The 22,647-nt window shown below is 41.6% G+C and overlaps 1 protein-coding gene across 2 annotated transcripts; it reads right to left on the bottom strand.

Annotated features, from left to right (window-relative positions):
• Nucleotides 1-4,623: 4,623 nt before the first annotated feature.
• Nucleotides 4,624-21,844, bottom strand: thoc6 (THO complex 6). Of its 2 annotated transcripts, none has more exons than XM_079643366.1 (13): nt 21,714-21,844; nt 20,507-20,598; nt 19,907-19,971; nt 19,125-19,228; nt 17,092-17,129; nt 16,931-16,979; nt 12,059-12,130; nt 11,086-11,188; nt 10,919-10,968; nt 8,171-8,233; nt 7,959-8,069; nt 6,805-6,933; nt 4,624-4,959 (listed from the first exon to the last, which is right to left on the bottom strand). In XM_079643366.1, the coding sequence occupies exons 1-13, from the start codon at nt 21,726-21,728 to the stop codon at nt 4,879-4,881; spliced, it is 972 nt and encodes a 323-aa protein (XP_079499492.1). In that variant the 5' UTR covers nt 21,729-21,844; the 3' UTR covers nt 4,624-4,878. The 2 variants fall into 2 exon arrangements, with proteins under 2 accessions (XP_079499492.1, XP_079499493.1); XM_079643367.1 differs by having other exon boundaries at nt 16,931-16,973.
• Nucleotides 21,845-22,647: the final 803 nt, after the last annotated feature.

The raw sequence follows: 22,647 nt of genomic DNA, 5'->3' as shown, positions 1-22,647 counted from the left end.
ACCTCATCGCAACTTTGAGTTCTAACCGGTTACATTGGCAACACACTTTACCTCACATTTACTATATTGATTGTAAGATAGCAAAACTAAACAGAGTGCAGACAGACTACTGAAGCCTTCTCTCCACATGAACTTCAACCTCTCTGTGAAGGTCAGGTTTAATGCAGTATGCTGCTTTGTTGCTTCTGTACTCTGTGCTCTTTCATTCCAGTAAAACTCCTCAGAAAACATTAGAAACCAGTATTTGACCAATAAACAAAACAATTGACAAAACTTTGAACTATGAAATATGTTAAACTTTGGTGAGCTTCAGCGGGGTAATGCCATATAGGAGCTCCCTCACAAATACCCAGGGGTTAAATTGGGCTGGGGCTGTCCGGGGCTAAGCCCTGGCACATAAGACGATGCTCTGACGTCATCACCCTCACACATTTGTCATATGTTTACAAAAAAGGATATATATGTTAAGACTTTTCTCGTTCTTAATATAGACTATATTTAGGGTCTATATGTGTTGACTTTACTTTAAAATAGCAGATCTCTGTGATCGTATATAGTTTGGCTTAGACCCCGGCCCCACACGGTAAAACGCATACGCAAGCGCAAAAAAGGCTTCCTTTCACACGCATTCGATTCATTAACGTGTCCGTTCACACTAGACCGCTGCAAATGCTGGAAACGATGTAGTACATATGTCATGCCTGTAAGTGGCGCTGCTGCCGCCCGAAATACACCAAAAGCAGCGAAGAAGAACCCGGAGCATGGTTGCCATGGTTGCCCTTCTGTTTATTCTCCTCGGTGGACGGCGTGTTCTCCTGCTGTATCTCTCAGGTAGTCCACCAGCAGATGAAAAACACCCACCTCTCCGCCTTTTCCAAGGAACGAGGGGACCGTGCGGCAGTTTCCGTAAAAAAAATGTTCCGCCGGTCAACATGTCCGTTAAAGTTTAAATCTTCCGTACAAAATTAGGAAAGTGCTGGTCAGAGGTCTTCTTTGTTATTTGTTGAGCTTTAAAACAAATTGATAACGACTCTTTTCTCTGTATAATAATATAATAATATTTAATAAACGGTGACTGCCTCTCTTTTCCTCCCCCTCTTCTGATAGCCCAGCAGCAGCAGGAGACGTGGGGAGAGGGAGGCGGGCTCTTTCATCGTTATCAGAAAATGATCATATAGGGCACACACGGAGCCGTTGGACCCCCAGAGCGTTGCGTATGCCGGTCTTCCCACCTTGGGACCCGTTACCGTAGTCGTTTATTCCCCCCCCCCCCCCACACACACACAGAGCGGAGCAAGGCAACGAAACGGCGCGCTATGCATGGGGCCGCCTTTTGGGGTTTCCCGACATGTCGTTTCAGTAAATTAAAGGGTGTTTCATGTTGTCGTTGCTGTGGGACTTCTTAATACCTTGGAAAATGCCATTTAATACTTTTTAATACTTTTTAAAAGCCTTAATTTTCGCTAAATTGATTTATCAACTTTTAATAATTTTTAAGACCCCGCGGACACCCTGCTCTCCCCCTCTACCTTTGCCTCATCTGTGCTCTCAGCCCTCCCTTCCTCTGACTCGTTCCAACCTCTGCCTCCAAACTCTGCTGCAGAAACTCTCCTCTCTACTCTCTCATCCTCTCTGGACTCTCTCTGTCCTCTCACATCTCGTCAGGCTCGTCAGTCCCCTCCTGCTCCCTGGCTAAATGACACACTGCATGCTAATAGAACCATCCTTCGGGCAGCTGAGCGGAAATGTTGGAAATCCAAACACCATGTCGACCGCCTAACCTATCAGGCTCTCCTCTCCTCTTTCTCTGCTTTGATCTCTCAGGCAAAAAGCACTTTCTTCCAAGATAAGATCCAATCTTTCCTATTCCAATCCCAAACAACTATTCTCTATCTTCTCCACCCTCTTGGACCCCCCCAAAGCCCCTTCCCCCTCCTCCCTTCTGTCAAGCGACTTTGTTAACTACTTTGAAAAAAAGATTGATGATATTCGCTCTTCTTTTTCTGACTCACCTTTACTCACCGCTGGGTCACCAGACCCTCCCTTCACCCACACACTAACCTCCTTCTCCCCTCTCTCTCCAAGTGAGGTTCTTACCCTCATTACCTCTGCCCGTCCTACCACCTGGCCTCTGGACCCTATCCCTTCAAACCTCCTTCAAACTATCGCTCCTGATATTCTACCGTTTCTCACCCTTTTCATCAACACTTTCCAATCAGTCTCAAGGAGGCAAGAGTAAACCCTCTCCTAAAGAAACCCACTCTCAACCCGTCTGATGTTATAAACTACAGGCCTGTCTCTCTCCTCCCGTTCCTGTCTAAAACACTTGAACACGCTGTCTTTAAACAACTCTCCTGTTATCTCCATCAGAAAAAGCTTCTGGATCCGCACCAGTCTGGTTTCAAGGCAGGTCACTCCACAGACACTGCTCTCCTTGTTGTCTCTGAGGAACTGCACACTGCTAAAACAGCCTCCCTCTCCTCTGTCATCATCCTTCTGGACCTGTCTGCTGCATTCGACATGGTGAACCATCAGATCCTCCTTCGCACTCTCCAAGAACTTGGAGTTTCAGGTGCCGTTTACACGAGAACAAAACGGGCTGGATCCGCGTAGTTTCTCTTGCGTATAGCCCTTTCATTTACACGAGGCCGTAACAAAACGATAGAAATGGACCCCACAAATGATAACGGGTCCCAAGGTGGATAGATTTGCAAACGAAACGCTCTGGGGGGTCAAACGAGTCTGTGTAATCGCCTCTATACGATCATTTACTGAAAAAATAACGATAGCCCCACCTCTCCCCGCCTCTGCTGCTCACTGCTGTAGCATGGCCAGTAGCTACTGTCAGTAGCAGTAGCTAGTGCTACTGCTAGTGCTACTGCTAGTGCTACTGAGCATGCAACAGATGTTAGTACAACATCTACAGCTCGACCATGCTGCAGATGTCAGTGCGGTCTCGTGTGGAAGTACTTGGCCACTTACAGTCCCGACATATGTACTACAGCGTTTCCAGCGTTCTCGTGTGAACAGACACGTGAAATGAAACAAATACGTGTGAACGGAATACTTTTTTGAAAACGCATACTGTGCATAAACGCAAACGTTCCCGTGTGAGCGGCACCTCAGGCTCTCCACTTTCCCTCCACACCTCATACCTCAAAGACCGCACCTACAGGGTAACTTGGAGAGGGTCCGAGTCCGACCCTTGTCAATTAACTACAGGGGTCCCTCAGGGCTCTGTTCTTGGTCCCCTCCTCTTCTCCTTGTACACAAACTCGCTCGGATCGGTCATTAGCCCGCATGGTTTTTCATACCACTGCTACGCTGATGATACCCAATTAATTCTGTCCTTTCCCCGCTCAGAGACCCAGGTCGTCGCACGCATCTCTGCTTGCCTAGCAGACATCTCTCAGTGGATGTCTGCTCATCACCTCAAGCTCAACCTTGACAAGACTGAACTGCTTTTCCTTCCGGGAAATGATTGTCCCACTCTTGACCTAACAATCAACATCGGCACCTCTATTGTTTCCCCGACTCAGACTGCAAGGAATCTGGGTGTGATCCTTGATAACAAACTGTCCTTCACTGCAAACATAGCTGCTACAACCCGCTGCTGCAGATACACTCTTTACAACATCAGGAGGATACGTCCCCAGCTGACCCAGAAAGCAATGCAGGTTCTGGTCCAGGCTCTCGTCATCTCACGCCTAGACTACTGCAACTCCCTCCTGGCTGGTCTACCTGCATGTGCCATCCGACCTCTGCAGCTCATCCAGAATGCACCGGCTCGTCTGGTCTTCAACCTTCTTAAATTCTCCCACACCACGCCGCTCCTCCGCTCCCTTCTCTGGCTTCCAGTAACTGCTAGAATCCACTTCAAGACACTTGTACTAGCGTACCATGCTGCGAATGGATCTGGCCCTTCCTACATCCAGGACATGGTTAAACCGTACAGCCCAGCACGTGCACTCCGCTCTGCATCAGCCAAACAGCTCGCTGCACCCGCACTGCGAGGGGGACCCAAGTTCCCATCAGCAAAAACACGTGGGTTTGCTATCCTGGCTCCAAAATGGTGGAATGAGCTCCCCATTGAAATCAGGACAGCAGATAGCTTACACATCTTCCGGCGCAGACTGAAAACTCATCTCTTTCGACTCCACTTCGAGCGATAGAATTATTAACAAAGCACTTATATACTAATAAAGGACTGGCTTATCTAAAGCCAGTTGAGTAGCACTTGAAATGTTTTGGCTCTATGAAACCTGATGTACTTATATGATTCTGTTTTCTTCAAGTTTGTATTTTGTTGGTCGAACGCACTTATTGTAAGTCACTTTGGATAAAAGCATCAGCTAAATGCAATGTAAAAAAAGCAGTATAAGGTCCCTTTTAAATGTTGATGTCTCCCCAGATAAGAACATAGGGAAATATTTTATGTTCAAATAAACATTTTGACTTTTTTTTTTCTCTAAAGCCACATCATTTGTTTTTTTCCTCAAATGTTGGTTATTGTAAAGCCTTTCTATTTAATTCAGAATTACATGATAAAAATGTTTTAAATGTAACTTGCCTTAAACTGAAGGAACCTTGTAGATAATGAACATAATAATTATAAAAACTGTATGAAATTAGACATATTTTATTATTTTCAGACTAAATGGTACAAAAGTTGTCAGGTGATTTTCCAAAAAAGAAATACAGATATGCATACATCATTGTGTGTGTGTGTGTGTGTGTGTGTGTGTGTGTGTGTGTGTGTGTGTGTGTGTGTGTGTGTGTGTGTGTGTGTGTGTGTGTGTGTGTGTGTGTGTGTGTGTGTGTGTGTGTGTGTGTGTGTGTGTGTGTGTGTGTGTGTGTGTGTGTGTGTGTGTGAGAGAGTCAGAAGCTGAGAGAAAAGGCTCTGTATGACAGGTTGGTGAACACGTCGATGTGATTGCTGCTGCCTCCCACCGTCAGCATCTGCACAGAAAATACAAACATTTATTCATCTTTTATTTAATATATTCAGTATTCTGGATCAGTGTCTTGTCTGCTCTAAACATGCAATATATTTTTGAGAAAATAATCAATCCACATGGTCAGAATATCTCCCATCCCTTTAAGAACCCAAAGACACAACTCTCTGTTTTATTTGTTCGATGTCCTTTATATATGTTGCAGTGTAACTTGTCAAAAATATCATTTTTTAAAGGTCCCATGTCATGCTTTTCCGGTTATTACCCGTCCCCTTGTGTGTTATGAAGGTTTTTCTGCATGTAAACGGTCTGCAGAGTCACAAACCCTCAAAGTACACCCTGTAGCGAGTAAAACTCTAACACAGAAGACACCTGTCTCTGCTGCCCCAGAACGCACCTCACACACCGGGATCCCTTGGCTAAGGGAGTCCCCAATGACTTGCATAGAGCTCCCTGAACGCTGGTAATAGACGAGTTGGGATGGCGGAGAAATGCTCTCGGCAGACCCATTCTCACAGCGTTATAAACCTTTTTCTTACTCAATATCAAGCCACACTTATTGTTTTTACTTCGGCTGTGAGTGTTTGTGTGTGCTCAGGATGAGTTTGGCTGTTTCTCTCTGTATCACCGACCCGGAAACCTGTCCGCTCATCGCAGCAGCTCATCGCAGCAGCTCACAGCAGCGGCGAGCAGTAACGAGCCTCTCAACGTCCCGACCAATCAGAGCACACTGGGCTCACAGGGAGGGGGGGGGCAGGAGCTCCAACAAGCCGTTTAGGACAGAGAGTGAATCCACATACTATACAGAGATGCTGTATGAGAAACCAATGTGAGTTTGGAAGATTGCACAATATAAATCTATTTTAGTAGACCTCAACAATGGAAATATGATAGGTAGAAATGGCCATGACATGTGACCTTTAACACTTCAGGAGCAAAAAAGGGCTCACTCCACAAAAACCAAAAAATAAATATGTTTCAGGTTATTATAACTACGGTGTCTGACAGGTGCAAACACGAAAAAGATAACTGTCGAAAAAACATTTACATTAGGTTTACGAGCTGCACCTTCAGAAATTATGTAAATATAAAAACACAAATGTGCCCAAACGCATACAAATGAAGAATCATCTTCACCATCTTGACAACCCATGCAAAGCGTTTAGTAAAAGCGCTGCAAATACAAAACACTGCAAGAAGCTGCAGAACGGAAGAGCGACACTAAAAAGTGACGCACACAGCCGGGACCGGAGCGCTTGTTGAGTTGGCCAACTGTCGCTCTTCAAAAAAGCCAATAATACGTACATGTTAAGCACGTTTCCAACAACAAAGCTATCACATGATTGCTTCTGATATTATTGCAGATTAGCTGTAAAATGGCTAGCTATAGCTAACCTAATATTTTCAAATATCCTGACAAAACACTTACAATTATAGAAAAGACTCACTCTGCCAACAGGGGAAGTCAGCCAACTTTATAATCCCTGCACATCAAAAAGCGCTCAGGTCCCAGCTGTGTGCGTCTCTTTTTGGGGTCACCGTGTCCATTGTGTTTTAAGCCTCTTGAAGCATTTTGTAAACGCTGTGGATGTTTCCTCAAGTTGGTGATGATGTTTCTTCATTTGCATGTGTTTTGGCACATTTGTGTTTATATATTTGCATCGTTTCTGAAGCTGCACGTTTGCACCTGTTGGTCCCCATATTATACACCAATAAAAACACAATAACTTGCGGTGCATTCACTGTCTCACTATGAAGTAACTGCAGATGTAACATGTATGTTATTTAACTTGTGGTACGTTCAGTTGCTCGCTGTGATATATAACTTGTGGTGCGTTCAATGTCTCACCCGGTGCTCTGCGCTGTTGGTGTTGAGCTGCAGCGTGTTGAGGCTCTGTGGCGTACAGGGGATCTGAGCCTTGACCTCCCCCCCCAGGAGACAGTGAGCCACAGACGGGCCCTCCCCCACAGCCAGGATCTACAGAGGAGGAAGGTAGGATGTACATGTTTTAATTAATACTCAGTTTAAACATAAAAAGGTGTAATAAAGAACAATAACACACAATTAAAAAGCTAGTACTTTATTATTTCATGGAGTCACAGTATCTACAACATTGTCCTGCTAATATTTCCAAATAAAAGCCTTAAAGGTGGGGTAGGTAAGTTTGAGAAACCGGCTCGTCGAGATACACTTTTTATTATATTCCATGGAATGCTCTTAACATCCCGAATATCTTAAGTGCTTTGACAAAAAAATCCATAACAAAATGTCATCTGTGGAAGCCGTAATACTGTAAAAAGCACGACCAATCATTTTAGCCGGTCCGGCTCAAATAACTGGATGGCCTACCTGCCTGTCAGCCTTCCATCTGTGCACAAACGTATCTCGTGCCCTCATTGGTCATGTGTGTGTTGGAGGAGGGGCTCTGTAAGGAAGTGGCAGATTTGTTCCGGCTGTTTATTTTCAAATTCTAGCGCACTTGAGCTGGTTTCTCCGAAATTACCTACCCCACCTTTAACAACTGAAGAGATATTGTCCACGGAAAAAAACGAAAGGGCTTTTATTTTGAAACCGAAAAGTTTAGTTAAAATGTAAATGTTTACTTTTCTCATGTCTGACGTATTCTACAGACATTAAGACATTTAGACTTTAGTATATGTTTTCATGTTTCTTTTCTTTTAGACTTTTCAATTGGATTTGGTTAATCTCCACATAAAACTTGTATAATGATGAAACGTCAATGAAATAACCAGAAGTTCAAAGCTAACGTTATGCTATAAACAAATTACATTTTGGTCACGTCTTCACATCAACACCGCTAAGCTAAAGGTGGCTAATGTTCGATGCGATGACGTTTAGTAGTCTCCTTTAGACAGTTGTTGGCAACAGCTGTTTTAAAGACACTGCACATATTCACCAGTGGGGGATCTACTGACGTGTTTAGGGTAAATCAAGCCTCAGAAAAACACGTGTAACGGTGTGTGTGCAACGCGGGGTCTCACCATGTCCTGGTAGAAGGACGTCTGTCTCTGGCAGCCCGTCAGAGGGAAGATGGAGGTCGGGGACAGAGAGCGGAGATGCCACAGAGACAGAGACGGACCTCCACCACACAGCTGCAGGGCACAACCACACCATTAGTACTGAAAGAGTTTTCATTGGGGGTAATCATAAGGAGAATAAAACTATAATTAATTAATACTTTTTAGTTCCTTACCATCCAGTCTGAGTCGGTGGTCAGACAGCTGATCCATTTACCGTACTGAGGTCGAGCACAACTCTGAAACACACGAGAATCTGTTCATTTTTCTACCATTTTAAAGACTTTTACTAATGCAGAGCTGATGGGAGGATGACTTTGAGATGCAGCTACATATAAAGAACAGAGATGGGAGGAGGAGGTGGCAAGGAAGGTGAGCAAGAGGAGCAAAAAATAAAAGGGAGGAAGAAAGGAAAAATATGAAGAAGAGAGGTGAAAGAATAAATGAGATGAAGTAAGAGTTCAAATCTGCTGCTCCAATGTAAGGTGAAACACATTTTTTCAAAAGTGAAATTCGTTTTTTTAAGAGATACTTGCTATATACAGTGGAGGAGATAAGTATTTGATCCCTTCTTTTCCCACTTACAAATAAATTAACAATCTATAATTGTATTGGTAGGTGTATTTTAACAGTGAGAGTAAGAATATCAAAAAGAAAATCCAGAAATCTACATTATATAAAAGATAGAAATTGATTTGTATTTTGTATTTGATCCCAGTGTGAGAAAACGTTTTTAGAGAGTACTTGTCCATGGACAAGTGAGTTTGGCAATTTACTTGTCCGAATACATTTTTCACTTGTCCAGAATGGAAAATATGGCAACACACATGCTGCAACCTGCCTGTGAGACAGAGTCCAACCACACATGTCCAACACTATAGGCCTAATAATAATAATACATTATTTTCATAGCCTATAGGCGTACGCTTTTCTACAACTTAAAGAAGCTTGCACGCTTACACATGTCCTGCAATACACATGCTGCAGCTGCCCAGCTGCTCACTGTTTGTAAAAGTAAATAAATAGTATGTTAATTTCAATAATGTACTTTCTATACCCTGCTTCATAAACAATACTGACATCCCTGTGCTCCTCCGAGTCTGGGGGTCCGGGGATGTGAGGAAAACGCGAGGACACAGACAGGGAGGCTGTTTCACTTCATAAAGGAAATGGCGGTCAATATTAACAACACAGGAGCTAAAACGCTTAATAATCTTCATTACGTGTTAAAGAAAGAACATAAGAAAGTTTGACAAAGATGAGGCTGTTAAACGGGCAGCGGATCCGCTGTGTGTAGAAAGAGAGAGAGAGAGAGAGAGACGCTGAGCTGCAGCGATCAGCTGATCCGGAGCATAGAGAGAGAGAGAGAGCTGCGGTCCGCGGGGTTCGGCCTCGCGTCCTGTCCTCACAACTCTTATTAATCCCGGGACCTGACAATTGTTATTTGTTCCTACTCGGAACCGAGTTTTGCTTCCCAACCCTGCCACTGTGCTACACGTCCCGCCACGCCATGCCCCTGTCTCAGTACAGAAAGCGGCGAGATGCATTTCCTTAGGAATTGACAAGCAGAACCGAAACTAACATTTCTAAACGAACAATGTCGGACACGGACAATTTGCGAATGAGTTCTGCCTTTTGTAAACTTTAATTTGTCAATAATTTGTCAATAAATGAGGGCGAAAAACGTCACTTGTCCACCGGACAAGTCAATTACAAGATCTACTTGTCCGTTATTGTAAATAACACGTCCCGGACGGTGGAACGTGTGCTTTTTCGCACACTGGATCCCCTTGCAACCAACAAGGATTCTGGCTTCCACAGACCGGTTAAATAAGTCCTCTTCCTTTAGGAAAGTACTCCTTATATCAACTTGTTACCTGTATAAAAGACGCCTGTCCACAGAATCAATCAATCAGATTCCAACCTCTCCTCCACGGGCAAGACTAAAGAGCGGTCTAAGGACCTCAGGGACAAGATTTTCCCTGAGGTCAGCACCCTCTGATGACTGCACTTGGCTGGGATTGGCTACAAAGCCACCAGAAAGCAGCTTGGTGAGAAGGAGACAACTGTTGGTGCCATTATTCGGAAATAGAATAAAGACAAAATGAGCATCAGTCGCCCTCAGTCTGGGGCTCCACACAAGATCTGGCCCCGTGGAGTCTTGATGATGATGAGAAAGGTGAGGGATCAGCCAAGAACTATACGGAGGAACTTGTTAATGATCTCAAGGCAGCTGGGAGCACAGTCACCAAGAAAACTATTGGTAACACACTACACCATAATGGATCAAATCCAGCAGCGCCTGAAGGCCCCCTGCTCAAGAAAACATGAGAGGCCCGTCTGAAGTTTGACAAGGAGCATCTGAATGATTCAGAGAAGGCTTGGGAGAAGGTGACGTGGTCAGATGAGACAGAAATGTTGATCTTTGGCATCGACTTGACACCCCGTGTTTGGAGGGAGAGAGAGAGACCAACTACAAGAAGCGTCTGACCTCTGCTGTCCAACAAGGGTTTCTCCACCAAGTACTAACAAGGGGATCAAATATTTATTTCCCACAGTTAATATAATGTCAATTTCTGGATTCTCTCATTAGGCAAACTTACAAAATCTGCAAGGGATCAAATACTTATTTATTCCAATACTTATAAATTCAGATCTGAATTTTTTTTAGAGACAACGACATATTTATTCAATCTCAATCTCTACATATATGACAGCCATTCCATTCCAGTGTTGATTTCCAACACACAGAAATGTTGTCAATAGTTCATAGAATAAAAGTAAATAAATAAATAATTTTTCTCAAACACATACCTATAAATAGTGAATCCAGAGAAACAGATAATGCTGCAGTGGTCTATTTATCTTTCCAGAGCTGTATATATATCAGTATCAGGCGTTAAAGCTGTGAGCTGTTCCCTCACCTCATACTTGTAGATCTCGACGCAATGCACAGACTGACCCGTCCTGCTGTCTGGAATACAAATCAGAGAAATTAACAATACGTTTACAGTCTGCTGCTAGATGAGACATTACTCATCACTGACAACAATACTAACAATAAGGGGAAGAAGAAGAAAAGGTGACTCACCCCACATCCTCACAGCTCCGTCCTCCCCCCCAGACAGGATCTCTGCCTCCCTCTCTCTCACACTCAAACAGTGCACGTAGTCTGAGTGTCCCTGCAGCACTGCCTACACACACACACACACACACACACACACACACACACACACACACACACACACACACACACACACACACACACACACACACACACACACACACACACACACACACACACACACACACACACACACACACACACACACACACACACACACACACACACACACACACACACACACACACACACATTTTTTGAAAATAAAGTTATTTGATTTAGTTTTTTCCGTTTAAAACATTTGATATATATTTTGCATCATTTTACAATTTTCTTTAGTTCAGTTACAATTTAATGCACTTAGGTTTTATGTATTAGGGTTACGTTTTAACATTGTATGTATTAAGTTTAATTTTTAATTAATTTACCAAAACATTATACACGTGTAGTTAGTTTACATTTTTAGATCATTTGTTTGAAGTTTTTATAGTTGTATTAAAGCAGACAGGAAGTTATAGATAGCTATAGGTGAGGCTGACTGGAGGCTGACTGCAGGCTAACTGCAGGCTGACAGGAGGCTGACTGGAGGCTGACTGGAGGCTGACTGGAGGCTGACTGCAGGCTGACTGCAGGCTGACTGCAGGCTGACAGGAGGCTGACTGCAGGCTGACTGCAGGCTGACAGGAGGCTGACTGCAGGCTGACTGGAAGCTGACTGCAGGCTGACTGCAGGCTGACTTCAGGCTGACAGGAGGCTGACAAGAGGCTGACTGGAGGCTGACTGGAGGCTGACAGGAGGCTGACTGCAGGCTGACAGGAGGCTGACTGCAGGCTGACAGGAGGCTGACTGCAGGTTGACTGGAGGCTGCCTGCTGGCTGACTGGAGGCTGACATGAAGCTGACAAGAGGCTGACTGGAAGCTGCATGTGAAGCTGACTCACCTTGAAGATGCCGTGCTCCAGGTCCAGGATGTGGATGTTGTTGTCTCCTCCTCCCACCACCAGGCTGTTATCCTGAAACACAGAACCATCGGCCTCATACAGGGGAAGCATACTTTCACTACATAGACCCTCCAGAAAAACGCGGGCTAAAAATCCTTGATTATGCGGGCAAAAAACCTTGATTATGCGGGCTAAAATCCTTGATTATGCGATTAAATATGCAGGGTTTTTATGTGATTTTATGCGGTGAAATTGCGGGAAGTTGCGAAATATGCGGAAAGTTGCGAAAAATAATAGATTTTTCTTTAAATATTGGGCTGTCTTATTTATTCTCTCTCACACACAACCTGCCACTAACATTAAACCCCTTTCCTTTTCAATTAAACACATTGAATGTTTATGTATTGTAAAAGCAATTGGGCTATTTTAATCACTCTCTCTCTCACAGACACACACTTCTCCGCCTCATTCTGTTTTCATTTACTAGTTCGTTATCTGACCAGCTTCAATCTTGTAGGCTACTCACTTAGTTTCTTGTAGCCCTCGAAATGGTTTTGGAGGTTGATGCCTCGGTGAATGTGAGTTGTTTGGCTTTCTTGTCCGCAGCAGCAGGAAGCATTTTCGAATGTTTGAATGAATGAAAGTGGGTCGTCACCGTCGACTTTCTCTTCTGCTCCAACACACAGTTGCACGGGGTGCAGAATAGTTTCCCCCCACTTTCGTGAAAGACATCGGGGTACTGCTTTGCCCGGTATTTAGCAGAAATGTTCGTCGGTAAATGAGATGGATCAATTTTTTTCATCTTGGTGTTTTCTCTCTCGTGTGAGTTCCACATGTTCACTCTACGGTGTTGTTTACCTTCTGTGATGCGCGAGCTGATGACGTCACGTCATCATCATCACTACTTCACGTCAAGACGAGTTAACTTTTTTTTCCTCAATTTTGTGTGGAAAAATGCGGGGATTATGCGGCCTTTTGATAAATATGCGGCCTTTTAAAATCTGCGCCATTTTGCTGTTTATGTGGTCAATTCTGCGATCGCAGAATTGCGTTTTTCTGGAGGGTCTAAGTACTATACGCAAATACAAGTCTGCAGCACAAATATTTAGAGGGAATATTAAAAAAAATAATGCAGAATTATCAACAATTCTGACTTCATATTCTCTAGGAAAAATATAATCACATTTTGCTTCTCATACCACCGCTTAGTATTAATTAAAAAATATGAGTTCATGTTGGCATAAATGTATGGTATTGATGAGGGATTTTGGGCAATTCTATTACATACAGTACACTCACCGGCCACTTTATTAGGTACACCTTGCTAGTACAGAGTTGGACCCCTTTTGCTTTCAGGACGGCCATAATTCTTCATGGCATAGACTCAACAAGGTGCTGGAAACATTCCTCACAGATTTTGGTGTAAATTGAGATAATAGCATCACGCTGTTGCTGCAGATTTGTCGGCTGCACATCCATGATGCAAATCTCTCGTTCCACCACATCCCAAAGGTGCTCTACAGGATTTAGATCTGAAAAAATATCCCCCCCACCATTACCCAGCCTGAACCGTTGATACAAGGCAGGATGGATCCGTGCTCTCATGTTGTTTACACCAAATTCAGGCCCAACTGTCCGAATGTTGCAGAGCAATCAAGACTCATCAGACCAGGCAACATTTTTCCAATCTTCTATTGTCCAATGTTGGTGAGCCTGTGTGAATTATAGCCGGAGTTTCCTGTTCCTAGCTGACAGGAGTTGGCGGTGTGGTCTTCTGCTGCTGTAGCCCCTCTGCTTCAAGGTTCCACATGTTGTGGTTCAGAGATGGTCTTCTGCATACCTTTGTTTCAACATGTGGTTATTTGAGTTACTGTTGCCTTTCTATCGTCTTGAAACCAGTCTGACTTTTCTCCTCTGACCTCTGGCTTCAACAAGGCATTTTCTACCTGAGATCTGCCGCTTACTGGATATTTTCCCTTTTTGGGAGCAGTCTCTGTAAACCCTAGAGATGGTTGTGCGAGAAAATCCCAGTAGATCAGCAGATTCTGAAATACTCAGACCAGCCCGTCTGGCACCAACAACCATGCCACGCTCAAAGTCCCTTATGCCCCTTTTCCACCAAACCGGTTCCAGGGCCGGTTCCGGGCTAGAGCCTGATTGAGTTCTTCCTGTTTCCACCGCAGCGGAGCCGCCTCTAAGAGCCGAAAACCAGTTCTTAGCTGGCCACACTCGACTGCCCGGCAAGAACCGAGAAGTAATACTTCACGCTTACATCGGAGGGGGAATCCCGCCCCCCGCAATAACAGTTAATGGCGAGTACGGCAAATAAAAGTTGTATCAAGCAGTAGCGCTGAGAAAAGGCTTAGTGTGTTTCTGTTTATTTGTACCTTATTTTGAGCATCTGTTCGCTGTTATTGATCATTGTGAAGAGCAGGCAGACGTTTTCCTGTTGTTTTTTTATTACATGACATGTCACTTGTTAGACCCTTTTATCCAAAGCAACTTACATACTCAATACTGTGGACAATCCCCACATGAGCAATTTGGGGTGAAGTGGGGTTTGAACCTGTGACCCCCTGATCCGAACACATACACACAACCCACTGCGCCACACACCTCCTTGTTTTATATTATAGCGGCTATCGGATGGAATCAATATATGAGCTGCACAGGTTGCTCACTTATGAGGATGGGGGATATTTATCAGCTGCTTGTGTGACAGTCAGACAGTGAATACTTTCAAGCGGCCGCTGCCGTGAGTTAATGGGAGACTAAATTCTGCCGTGAGTTAAAAGTAGACTAAACTCCGGTGGACGAGCAGCACTGCAGCGGTCGGTAAATGCCGCTGAACCACATTAATAAACAATGAACCACGGCACTCTGGAGAAAAGGGTTGAGAAGTAGTTATTTCATTTAATCTGGCTTTGTATGATTAAAAGCAACACGATCATCGACCCGATTGTTGTTGTTGTGAGCGGCGTTGGGGAGAAAATCAGTGACGTAAACGGTGACGTCATGACGCAGCACCAGTCGGACTCTGAGCGGTGGAAACATAAGTGGTGCTACAGAGAAGAACCAGTTAAGCACCAGAAAAGCACAAGAACGGTTCTTGAACCGGTTTGGTGGAAAAGGGGCATTAAAGCCCCTTTCTAGTTTCTTCCCCATTCTGATGTGGATTGAACTTCACCATGTCTTCTTCACCATGTCTACATGCCTCAATGCATTGAATTGCTGCCATGTGATTGGCTGATTAGATATTTGCGTTAACGAGCAGTTGAAACGGTGTAACTAATAATAAAGTGGCCAGTGAGTGTATATCAGAGGTGCCCAGTACGTCGACCGCGGTCGACCGGCAATGCTGGTCCAGCTCCGTTAAAATAGACAAAACAGGTTTTGATCCCTCCTCCCTTGGCCTCCCTGCTTAATTCAGGAGTTTACTTGATTGACAGAAAAAGCGACCTATCGCTTTCCAGTCTGTTAACCCAGAATGCAAAACGATACAAAATCAGTCAAGTGCCGGGAAAACTCAAATTAAGTTAAAGAGACAAACAACAAAATGAGTGTGGGACCGAGCAAAAAGCTAAAGACATACCACTTCCACCCACAATGGGAGGAAGAATATTTTGTTGTGATATCACATTCAAAGGTTATTTGCTTTATTTGTAAAGCAAGCGTCGCTCTGCCAAAGAAAGGTAACGTGGAGAGGCATTATCGGAGTGTTCACAAGGCATATGACAGCGACTTCCCTCCGAGTAGCGAGTTGAGAAAGAGAAAGGTCATGTATTATTGCTACACAAACATTATCTCGCAGTCTTAGTGTCGCCAACTCGTTTCTAATATGCAAAAAGACAAACAATTGCGTCTATGGTCGGTGTATTTTTGATCTTTCAAATCGAGGCGAGATCTCTCTCCCCCGTCTGTGTGCGAGGGGGCGGGGCATATTACACACAAGCAGCTGCTACATGCAGCAACACACTGCGAGGATTGCGGAGAGAACCGCTCCAAGGTGTGGTTAAATGTTACCTGTCTCGATGTGGACAATGCTCCTTGCCAAGAGTGTTTAGCATGTAAGGGCGGTAGCACGAGCAATTTGTCTAAACATTTAGCAAAAGTGCAACACATTCAGACGGAGGAATGCACCGGGTTTGACTGTCTTTCTAGTAGCTCTGTAGCCCTGAGTAACGTTTCCACGTCAGGTGTTATGTATGCTAGCAGCAACACACAGAGTTAACTCAGTTATACAAACATGGGTTAATGATTAGAGGTAACTGAGTTATTTATTTTGTTAAAGTTTCAGCTATTCTGTTTACAGTTCTGTCATCAGATTATTTAATACGATTTGTTAAAACATTGTTGTTTCTTTTGATGTGAAATATTATGTATTTAATTTAAATAAAAAGCATTGTTAATTGTGTTCACAATTTGTTAAGTTAATTTAATAATATATGTATTTTTGAATCAAGTATTCATCTTTATTGTCTTCATTGTTAGTTTCCACATGCCTAAAACAACCTCAAGCTAAATCTAAAAGTTGATGGCTAAATAAGAGCGTTTGAGAAATTGTGCAAGGCATACAGTAATAGTCCGAATAGTCGACGAATCGTTTAATGAATCGATAGATTAATCGATTATCAAATTAGTCGTTTGTTGCAGCCCTATTGTAGTTATCCCATGTATAAATAGAACGTGTTATTCAGCAACCCTTGCAATTTAGGATTTTATTTTTGGTTGAGCTGGTCATTTCAAAAGTAGCTCACCTGCCAAAAAAGTGTGGGCACCCCTGGTGTATATTATATTTTACGCATTTTTTAGTCATTATAAATAAAAAAATATAAATATTTCTTAATAGCTATATTAGGTGTGTGTTCTCACCCGTGTGTTTAGGACCATGGCGTTGATCTCCGGTATCTCTAGACTGGATCTTAGGAATAAAAACTTCAGTCAGCTCTTTGCTCACTTATTACAGCAGCATATAATATTAAACATTATAATAAAATATGAGGTAATTCAAACAGAAAGAAAGCGTCTCTCACTTGTAGTTTGGTCTCTTTGTCCACAGAGGTTTCACATTCTGAAGAGACAAAATTAGAAAAACTTTTCAAGTGAACTTTAACTAACTGAGTATAAGCAGCAAATTCAGATTTCACAACACATCATAATATAATAAAATATAAAACAATAAATACAGTGTATACATACAAATATATGTATATATTAAACAATAATACAATAATTCTAATATCATATTATAAATACAGTGTATACATATACATATTAAAATAATAACAATACATTTGTTGGTCATCTTGTTATTATAAATCATTCTGATACACTTCCTTTACAAATAACTCTTTGTTTTTGTACACTAAGATTGTACTTTATACAATAACTGGGCACCAAATCACTGTGAGGATGTACAGGACTGTCTCAGAAAATTAGAATATTGTGATAAAGTTCTTTATTTTCTGTAATGCAATTAAAAAAACAAAAATGTCATACATTCTGGATTCATTACAAATCAACTGAAATATTGCAAGCCTTTTATTATTTTAATATTGCTGATTATGGCATACAGCTTAAGAAAACTCAAAAATCCTATCTCAAAAAATTAGAATAGTTCCTCAGACCAAGTAAAAAAAAAAGATTTATAACAGCAAAACACAATCAAACATTTGAAAATGTCCATTAATGCACTCAGTACTTGGTTGGGAATCCTTTTGCACGGATTACTGCATCAATGCGGCGTGGCATGGAGGCAATCAGCCTGTGGCATTGCTGAGGTGTTATGGATGCCCAGGATGCTTCAATAGCGGCCTTTAGCTCATTAGCATTGTTGGGTCTGGTGTCTTTCAGCTTCTTCTTCACAATACCCCACATATTCTCTATGGGGTTCAGGTCAGGGGAATTTGCAGGCCAATCGAGGACAGTAATGCCATGGTCAGTACACCAGTTACTGGTGGTTTTGGCACTGTGGGCAGGTGCCAGATCATGCTGGAAAATGAATTCCTCATCTCCATAGAGCTTTTCAGCAGACGGAAGCATGTAGTGCTCTAAAATCTCTTGGTATACAGCTGCATTTACTCTGGGCTTGATGAAACACAGTGGACCAACACCAGCAGCTGACATGGCTCCCCAAACCATCGCTGACTGTGGGAACTTCACACTGGATTTCAAGCAACTTGGATTTTGCTCCTCTCCAGCCTTTCTCCAGACTCTGGCGCCTTGACTTCCAAATGAAATACAAAACTTGCTTTCGTCTGAAAAGAGGACTTTGGACCACTGTGCAACTGTCCAGTGCTTCTTTTCCTTAGCCCAAGTCAGACGCCTCTTCCGTTGTCTTGAGTTCAGAAGTGGCTTGACCATGGGAATACGGCTATTGTAGCCCATTTCCCGGACACGTCTGTGAACAGTGACTTTTGATACCTGGACTCCAGCTTCAGTCCACTGTCTTTGAAGCTCCCCCAAATTCTGGAAGCGACTCTTCTTCACAATGCTGTTAAGGCTGCGGTCATCTCTCTTGGTTGTGCAGCGTTTCCTGCCACATTTCCCCCTTCCAACAGACTTTTTGTGGATGTGCTTTGAAACTGCACTCTGTGAACAGCTTGCTCTTTGAGAAATTTCTTTTTGTGTCTTACCCTCCTGATGGAGGGTGGCAATGACGGTCCTCTGGACAGCAGTCAGATCAGCAGTCTTCCCCATACTTGTGATTTAGTTTACTGAACCAAGCTGAGTGTTTTTCAAGGCTCAGGAAACCCTTGCAGGTGTTTCGAGTTAATTAGACGATTCAAGTGATTCGTTGAACACCCTACTAGTATACTTTTTCATGATATTCTAATATTTAGAGATAGGATATTTGAGTTTTCTTAAGCTGTATGCCATAATCAGCAATATTAAAATAATAAAAGGCTTGCAATATTTCAGTTGATTTGTAATGAATCCAGAATGTATGACATTTTTGTTTTTTTAATTGCATTACAGAAAATAAAGAACTTTATCACAATATTCTAATTTTCTGAGACAGTCCTGTATTTTAATAATACCAATAATAATGTAAATAGGGTCTGACCTTCTTGGTGAGGTCGCTCCAGCTCCAGCAGCTGATCTCTCCGTTTCCTGCGCTCAGGAGGTGACAGTCGGTGGAGAGGAGCGAGAACACCGGTCCTTCATGAGCTAAAAAACACACACACACACACTTTCATTATAAAAACCCCATTAATCACAACACAGATACTAGTTAGAAAAGGCAGGAATAAAGCAATGGTGACTCTTTCTCACTTTCAAAAAGTTGCCCTTAGAAGACCAAAAACTGCCATAAAATATACATATTAATATTACTCTCCACTTACTTTCGGGTTAGCTCTTATAACCAACTTTAGGCCTGATCATAAATACTTTATATCCTTTTTGGAGAGTTTGAGACTTTTAAATGGTAGTTAATTTACAAAGTGCCATGAATGTTTGTTTTTATGAAAGTAAAATGTCCAACAAAAGAGCAAATAAAATAAAAATATTAATATAAACATAAGCAGGTTTATTAGAATATATATGTATAAAACTATCGTTTTTAGGACGTATGTATTAACACTTAGTTTACAACAACTAACTTGTTTTTTTTAATTACTTACTAACAAACTAAAAATAACACAAAATACAATACTCAACATTAAAAGTTATTAGTCCCTAACTAGTGTGACAAATCAAAGTATACTGAGGTCTTAAAAAATATATTTTTTTACAATTCTCATTAATTGTATACAATGGAAATGACAGTAAAATAACTGAATCAACTTTTGAGCCCCATAAAATGAAACAAATATTTAGGGTTAGGGGATATGTGTTATATCTCACCTGTGAAGGTTAGAACAGGTTTCTGACTCAGGGCTGTGGCATCTGGACTCAGAGCTGCAGACAGGCTGCAACCCAAACATAACCAATATATTAATATGATTATTAATATATTAATACATTTGGTTTAAAAGAGGCACTATTTTGCTTATTTTCAAGTTCATATTAGTATTTAGTGTCTCTACTGTAACATGTCTCCATGCTTTAATACTCAAAAAGCTCTTATATTTATCATACTGCCTGTGCTGCAGCACCTCTTTTCACCCTCTGTCTGAAACCAGAGCCTGCTCTGATTGGTTAGCTGGCCAGCTCTGTAGTGATTGGTCAACCGCTTAGAGATGTCCCACTTCTTAGCCTATTACGTACAATGTTATGGAGCGCTAGCCAAAGTAAGCGTGAGTCTTACACAGTGATGTCACTATGTTACGGAAGTAAGAAAAGGAGTCCAATGGAAGCGTTGGGGGCAGGAGGGGGGGGAGTGTGTGGGAGAGAAACTCCCTCTGGAGGGAACACAGGGATTCGGAACACAAACTACAAGAAAGGGAAAACCTGAAAAAAGCATAATAGGGCCTCTTTAATGAGTTTGATCATAGTGTGTCGGACCTGAACACGGCGATCTCGCCATAGTTGTTCCCAGCTGCCAGAAATCGTCCACAGGGAGAAAAACTCTGCGAGAACACGGACATGTGGAGGAGCTGCAACAACAAAACGCACATTAAATATTCATATTCATCTTTATTAAACTTAGGAAATCACAACAGCAGCTCTGTGTTTTCTCTGCTCATTATTTCCAACATAAATCTGTCTGTTGACTTCTATCAGCCATCTATCATTTATTGGAGGTATTACAAATTGAAACAGCAGGATTGCAGGAAGAGTGGTCTCAGATGTACAAGTAAATTGCAGTACAAGCCCACTTAGACAAAATATGAAACAATAATCTAAATTAATAAAAAGATTAAGAAAATCAAGTGTCACAAAAGTATTATTATTAGTAATATACATGTATTACTGGGCATCACACCTATCAAACGTAAAGGGTTTTTAGAAGAAGTAATATATTATTATCCAATTAATAATATTGACTGATTAAGTAATTCCAGGAGAAGTGAAGACCAATACTGTGTCACATATTCAGACAAAAGACAATATACAAGTAAAGACACATTACAAAATACAGTTCAAACTCTGGTTAACATTTATACAAAAACGGGTTACCAAATGGGACTTGATTTAAGGACCTTAATAAATGCCCTTATAACATGTGCTTGGTTCCATTTTAAAAATATATATAACTTTTTTAACGTATTCAATCAATACCCACATTGAATAGGAGTCCCTTTACCATTAGAACATGTTTTAACCAGTAATCCTATGCGAGCATTTTTACAAGCTAACAAGAAAACACAACTTTAGCAGAAAGCAATGGCATGTTTATTAGCTAACAACACGTATTTTAAACACCAACGATAGTTTCGTTAAGATGAAGTTGATGTAAACGTGAGCTCTAAAAAATAAACAAAATACACATTTTAGCGGAATTCTAAGTGGTGTTTCCCGCAAAGCCTTAACTTTTAAGACCAAGGCACACAGGTACAGCTAAGGGGATTAATTCAAATGTAAATCAGTGTGTATTAACGTATTCTAACTAATCTATTACACCATCAGATATTATCATTATTTGCCACATTTCCAACAACAACAAAGCGCGAGTAAAGCTAAGCGCATATTTCAGTATAAATGTGAGTGAGATTTTTTAATTAAATTGAATTTCCTCCACAGTTTTAAGAACATATTAATGATAGTTTACCTCGACGGGACCCATTCTGTTCACACGGACACGTCGTGCCTTTATAATGGCTGCAAAAGGACCAAAAAGTCGGTAATTTAAGTTTTTTTTTTTTACAAACGATGCGAGGAGGGAACAAGATGAATGCAGTCGAGGGAATATGACGTATGCACTAACGCAAAGGATTCTGGCACATGTAGTACACATTCTAGCAGCGAGGTGTTTTTTTATGCACAACTAAAGGACAAATGTAATTCATAAATGTAAGAAAAGAAAACAATTATACTCAAAATGGATTCGATAAAAAAACACAATATGAAATCACTTTGTCTCAAAACATGTTTTAGCATGTATTTGATCATTTTAAATTATTTTTTAGAGCAGGTTCAATTATAATTATGAATTTGTATATAAATTAATGGCAAGAAAGGAAAAAAGGAACTAGGAACTAGAAATAAACTTAAAGATGATAATACAAAATATCTATTATATATTTAAGATAATAAATCAATGTACATTTTAATAATAATAATACACTTTATATTGTTACAAATATTATTGTATTGCAAATCCATCATTTCTAAGGGAGGTATAGAGTAAATATAAAAATGTTATGAAGGTATAACTATGTAAATATGTATGCTCATTTTAAACATATCAAATACAAGTGCACATTAATCATTGTTTTGAAATTCAAAATGTATTCCCCATATACACAAGGAAGAACAAAGCTCCAGAGGATTTTTCTAATTAAAAAACTGTGTTTCTAATATAATGTATTTGTTGATTATTAAAACGACCTCAGAATGTCATTTGCCCCATGATGTTAATGAAGAAGTAGATGAAGGGGATGAAGATCTAGCGGCAGCCTGGCTCGGCTCGACTAGGTTATCCCCGGCAGCGGTGAGGCAGAGCAGCACCGAGACTCAGTGATTGTCTGTAATACAATGACCCT

This window comes from Notothenia rossii (genome assembly GCF_949606895.1).
Source record: "Notothenia rossii genome assembly, chromosome: 8".
NCBI classification, from domain to species: Eukaryota; Metazoa; Chordata; class Actinopteri; order Perciformes; family Nototheniidae; genus Notothenia; species Notothenia rossii.
This window is presented reverse-complemented; position numbering and strand designations above follow the sequence as displayed.

Excerpts from the sequence above, each read along its gene's own strand:
- thoc6 (XM_079643366.1), bottom strand. Across the intron at positions 19,229-19,906 it reads ACCTGTTCTAACCTTCACAG|CTCATGAAGGACCGGTGTTC; the intron begins GTGAGATATAAC and ends TGTGTTTTTTAG. Across the intron at positions 8,234-10,918 it reads TCGAGATCTACAAGTATGAG|AGTTGTGCTCGACCTCAGTA; the intron begins GTGAGGGAACAG and ends CGTGTGTTTCAG.